The 5,156-nt window shown below is 40.6% G+C and overlaps 1 protein-coding gene across 1 annotated transcript; it reads right to left on the reverse strand.

Annotated features, from left to right (window-relative positions):
• Nucleotides 1–2,179: 2,179 nt before the first annotated feature.
• LOC106632598 lies at nt 2,180–4,874 on the reverse strand (the record flags this gene model as incomplete). Its single annotated transcript, XM_042216260.1, is given in 4 exon segments — nt 2,180–3,378; nt 3,812–3,904; nt 4,179–4,334; nt 4,577–4,874. Coding segments are annotated over 4 exon segments (871 nt in total), but the record flags the coding sequence as incomplete, so codon positions are not given.
• Between the last annotated feature and the right edge of the window lie 282 nt (nt 4,875–5,156).

The raw sequence follows: 5,156 nt of genomic DNA on the forward strand, positions 1-5,156 counted from the left end.
GAGATCCTGCGGCTCGGTTCACTCTGGCACAGCTGGCTGCCGGCAGAGCCGGCGGGCACGCCGGTGCAGCCCCCTCTAGCTTCTGCTCGGTGGCTACTGGGTGACGCCTCGTCTGGGGATCCTCAGCCCTTCCCATGAGGGTGGCACGGATGCCCCTCCGGTGGTCCTCCTTGGGCTCTCGCACTCTGGGGCCTCTGGATGTCTGGGGCCTGGATCTCCTCCATGCCTGCTTCATGCCCTGGGGGACGGGGCTATGGCTCTCTACATCCTCTTGCAGACCATTACATGTGGAAACCATTTGAATACAAGCGCGCTGATCCACACAGGTGTGCACACGGGTGTTCACTGTTCGTAGACTTAAATTACACCTTTCTTGGCTGCTACTTCAAAGCACATTGTGTGCTGTCTGTCCTGCGTGCTGCACAACAACATTGAATATTTAGTATTTACTGCTGTTTACACTTAGCTAGATTAATGCGATGGTGTTGTGTTTAGTATGTTGCTTTTTTTTTTTTTTTGCTTGTTTTCTATTCTTTTTCTCTCAACAGGTGATCCAGGAGATTTTTTTTCCCCTTTCTCACTGTCCCTCTCCCCTTCTGTTTTTCTTTTCCTTCCTCTTTCTTTCTCCCTTTCCTATCCCTCACTCATGTCTGTCCCGTCTGTAACAACTGAAAATAAAATAAAATAAATAATAAAAACAAAGGTCGATCAAATGGACCAATACGGCAATGCCACGATGATCCATTTGGCAAAATAAATCCATTGGGTATCCTTGTTGGTCTTCAGACAACAATTCTGACGGCTAAAGAACCAAATGGGACAGGCAAAAAAAAAAAAAAAAAAATAGTCTCGGAGATACAGGTGGGCGGTTCACAGATGGAAACAGAATCCCAGCTTCAACTCAGTCACCTTAGAAATAAATTAGACCACACTTGTTTAGCAAGCCTTAAAAAGCATTTATTTGCCACAGCCCCAATTTTAATTCAGGCAAACAGTTTGTTTGCAGTTTGAACAGTTTGAAAAAAACCCAGTTTGAACTAAAAAAAACAAACAGTTTGTTGCTGAGGTGGATGCCTCCAACATCGATGTGGGAACAATGCTGTCGTATCGGTCTGGGACCTCTGCCAGACTAAAACCCCGTACTTTCTTTATGCGCCGCTTGACTACAGCCAAGAGAAATTGCGCCGTGGGAGACCGGGAGGGTTCGGAACAACCCTTAATAGTATGGACAAATCATAAAAACTTAACATATTTACATAGTGTTAAAAGACTAAATGCTTGGCAAGCAAGGTGGTCACTGTTTTTCGCTCGTTTTAATTTTTCCATTTCATATTGCCCAGGTTCAAGAAATATTAAAACAGACACTCTTTCTCAGCAGTTTGAGTCAGGTGAAGAAACCATGGAGGTGGCACCCATTCTCCCTGCTAACTGTGAAGTGGGGGAAGTAATGTAGGAGGTGCAGGACACTATCACATGGAGTTTATACATAGAACCAGATCCTGGCTGGGTCCAGCTAACCGGTAGTATGTATGTATGTGGGAAGACTGCCACCCTACTCAAGAGGTATTTTTGGTGGGAGACATTAGAGAGATATGCAAGAGACTACCTGGCAGTTTGCACCGTCTGATCTAGAAATAAAGCCCAAAATCAACCCCAGGCTGGTCTGTTACAACCACTATCCATCCCACATCCATCGCCCGTGATCGCACATTGCCTTAGATTTTGTCACAGGACTCACAGCTTTTTCAGGAAAGATATAGTCATACTCATGATCATAGTCCATTTCTTCAAAGCCGCCGATTTCAATGCCTTGGAAAAATTGCCCACAGCGTCCGAGATTGCCATCTTTTAGTTGAACATGTTTTTAAATTACATGGCATTCTGGCTGAGATTGTTTCTGACTGGGGCCCCCATTTACCTCCCACTTGCGGCAAATGTTCTGTACTGCCTTAGGAGCCAAAGCCTGTTTAAGCTCCGGTTACCACCCCCAAACTACAGGCAGATAGAACGGCAAGAACTCAAGACTACTTTTTGTTGTGTCACTGGCTACACTGAAAAAAGAAAATAGTTGAACCAACTTAATTGAATAATTTCAATTGGTAACACCAAATTTAATTAAGTTCTTTGAAATGAAGTTAATACATTAGATTAACACAACTGATTTAAGTTACATGTACTTAATAAATTAATTGTTGTCAAATAAACATTTTGCATTAATCCAACTTAAAATTAAGACATTTCAACTTAAAGTTTTCAGTTTTTCCAACCCAATAATTTGCATAACCCAAAAGTAAAATATTGCTCTTTGCTAACCTAATAATGTGGTTTAGTGTAAATTACTTTTTGTAGTGACTCTAAAATGAAATTTTAGTTTGTATAATAAAGCTTAAATCAAAATTTTAAGTTGGCTGAAAATATTTTTCAAAAATTCAAAATCCAATGTTTTTTTTTTAAATGCTTTATTGTATAAATGTAATAAAGTATTACCTTTATGGCAACCAACACAGCTTTTGGTCAAATACATTACACATTTGTCCTTTTTGAAACACATATGCACAAAATGCAAGTAACGCTTAGTAGGACCACAAAGTTGTCAACAAAGTGTAAAGTGCAACACAGTATTACACAAATATCAATCTTAACACATACAGTGTCAACTATGAAAAAGTGCCCCAAGAGTATACAGAAACTTCTCTTCAGCTATAACCAATGAATAAATATCTGAACAGTGTAGCTGACCAATGGGGATGAAAAAATATAAACACTCCTTTAGAGTTTTAGAATGTCACAACAGTTTGTTGTATAACTGAGCACATCAAACCTGAAATTCAACCTTTCCCTTGAAACGAAGGCAAATATGTCTGAAAAATAAATAAATAAAATACCATACAAAGTATGTATAAAAGCACATTAAATTGGGGTTTGAGGTCTCTTGGAGCATAAAAAAGGCCCAACATCCAAAAGAGACTACATATTTTACATGCTATATGTCCAAACACAGTTGTTCCTTCGCATTATGGCACAAGGCCATTTGTTGGTCATTGTTCTGTGCCATTACTGGGAGCTTTGAAGTTTGATATACAGATTTTGGACTTTGGGGGACATCTTGTGCTGATCAAGCTGCATGAAGATTTTTTGGAGCACTTCAAAAGTGAAGCGAAAGGGTTTTGGATAAGCTAGGTTGAGTGCATAGATCAAACCTAGAAGCAGGGCACAAGCTGAGGCAACTGAAGTTAGTTCATGCAACACTTCCACACCCTCAATGACAATGCCAATGTCTTCAGGTGGCTCCTGCAGTCCCTCCCCCTCCTTCCGAATCACATACACTGCCATGGTGACCTCCTCCAGGTCCCTCTGAACATCATCTGCTCCACAGTCCTACAGAGGGGTACAAGACACAAACACAAATCATCATTAGCCTCACTTCTTACTGTGATTAAGTGTTTGGGTGATGTACCAATATGTGTTATGTGCTGGGCTATTTCTTGGCTGGGTGTCATCACACACCAGAAACAGCAGAGAGAGGTGTATCAATCTGACTCTAATCAAATTGTAAGCAAGAAAGATAAGATTTCCCAACATGTCAAACTATTCCTTTGAACTTAAATAATCAAGTAAGCCCGTCTTACTTAAAACAAAGTCAATCCAATATGTAATGTGTTGTTGCTGGGAATTACATAATGTCCAATATGGTCATGATAATAAATACATGTCAGCAATCCAACTATGGTTCACGTGTTATGTTTGTTCTAGCAGTTAACTTTTTTTGTGTCCCTTTGACAAGATGTGCTGACAAACTGTTGAAACTTACAAGGTATTCCTTGATCAGGCCATCTGCATCTTCTCCCAGGAAGATGGTGAGGGCTTTCAGCATACATTCCCTCCGTTGATTAATGTCCACAGTCTAGAACAACAAATGCTGATTAATTTTAAACTCTAAATTTCATAAGACAGACATCCTTACTCTTATTGCTTAACTTACATGTACTTTATTTAAAAACAGTAATTCACAAGCCCAGAGATTCATTACAGAAAGAAAAGGGGATGAGTTCAGTGGTGTATTTTTTGAGTCGCTAAAAACATTCATGCATATGAAAGCATTGGCCTGCCCATATTGTCTTTATGAAGGATTCAGATATATTTTGACAGCCCTATCTTGTTTGATGGTACAGATTTACCTGGTCCAATGTGTCCATGATGTTCGCAATCTTTTGGCGTGTTCCTCCTCCTTTGGCACGTATGACTTTGATCAGCTGACTTGAGTGCATGTCTAACTGGGCCATGAACTTCCACTCAAGAGGAACAGCCATGAGCCTCTGGAACTCTGTATTTATCTAAAAACAAAACACAAATGACAGTAGATATTGTATTATGGAACAAAATGCTGAAACTGATTGTATGCCAAAATGTCTATATCCCAAAAAGTATAACATGTATGGGAATTCAAAATGTAAATTCTTTCATTAAGTTCAGTGTTATAAAATCTCAACCACATCAAGTTATGACCGATTCATGAAAGTTAACTGCAATAAATCCCGAAGCATACAGACTTCGATCACTTCAGTTCCATTCTTACCTCTTTCTGTGTGAAGAGTGCAGGCCATCTGTCCTTCAGTTCCTGAATGCTTGGTTCTTGGTTTACCACCTCATGTCGTTTGTAGTCAAACGTGTTAGCCATTTTGTCTACGATGACCCTTTCATTGTCCCTTATCCCGATCTCTGTCAGAAGTTCTAGTCTCACTTTTTCCATGCTGTCCAGAGTCTCACCAGTAGGAAAGGATGGATAAAAGTTAGCTTCAGAACGTTTTGGCTTCTTCACTTTTTTAGCAGGGAAAGCATCTGTAGTAGCTTTAGATTTCAGTGAGTTTACACACGGCGGTACTCTCTTGTTTTAATATCGTAATGCTAGCTTAAAGTTGTGTATTCATGCAGTGTGTCGGTGTTGGCTTACTGTTAGTTATTCATTAGCATTAGCACATTATAGCGGCAAGCTGGACCGCGGTTCTCTTCAGACTACGTTACTTCGGGCGCGCGCATTTATACACGAGTGGTTGTTCGCAGTATGCCTGTCGGCGCGAATAGTTCATGCGGTCACGGCCACGGGTGATGTAGGAGGTAAAGTTTAGCTGTGGTGGCTCCAGGAAGCATGCATTTAC

The sequence above is a fragment of the Haplochromis burtoni genome, unplaced genomic scaffold (assembly GCF_018398535.1).
Source record: "Haplochromis burtoni strain Fernald_Lab_line unplaced genomic scaffold, NCSU_Asbu1 Contig_985, whole genome shotgun sequence".
NCBI classification, from domain to species: domain Eukaryota; kingdom Metazoa; phylum Chordata; class Actinopteri; order Cichliformes; family Cichlidae; genus Haplochromis; species Haplochromis burtoni.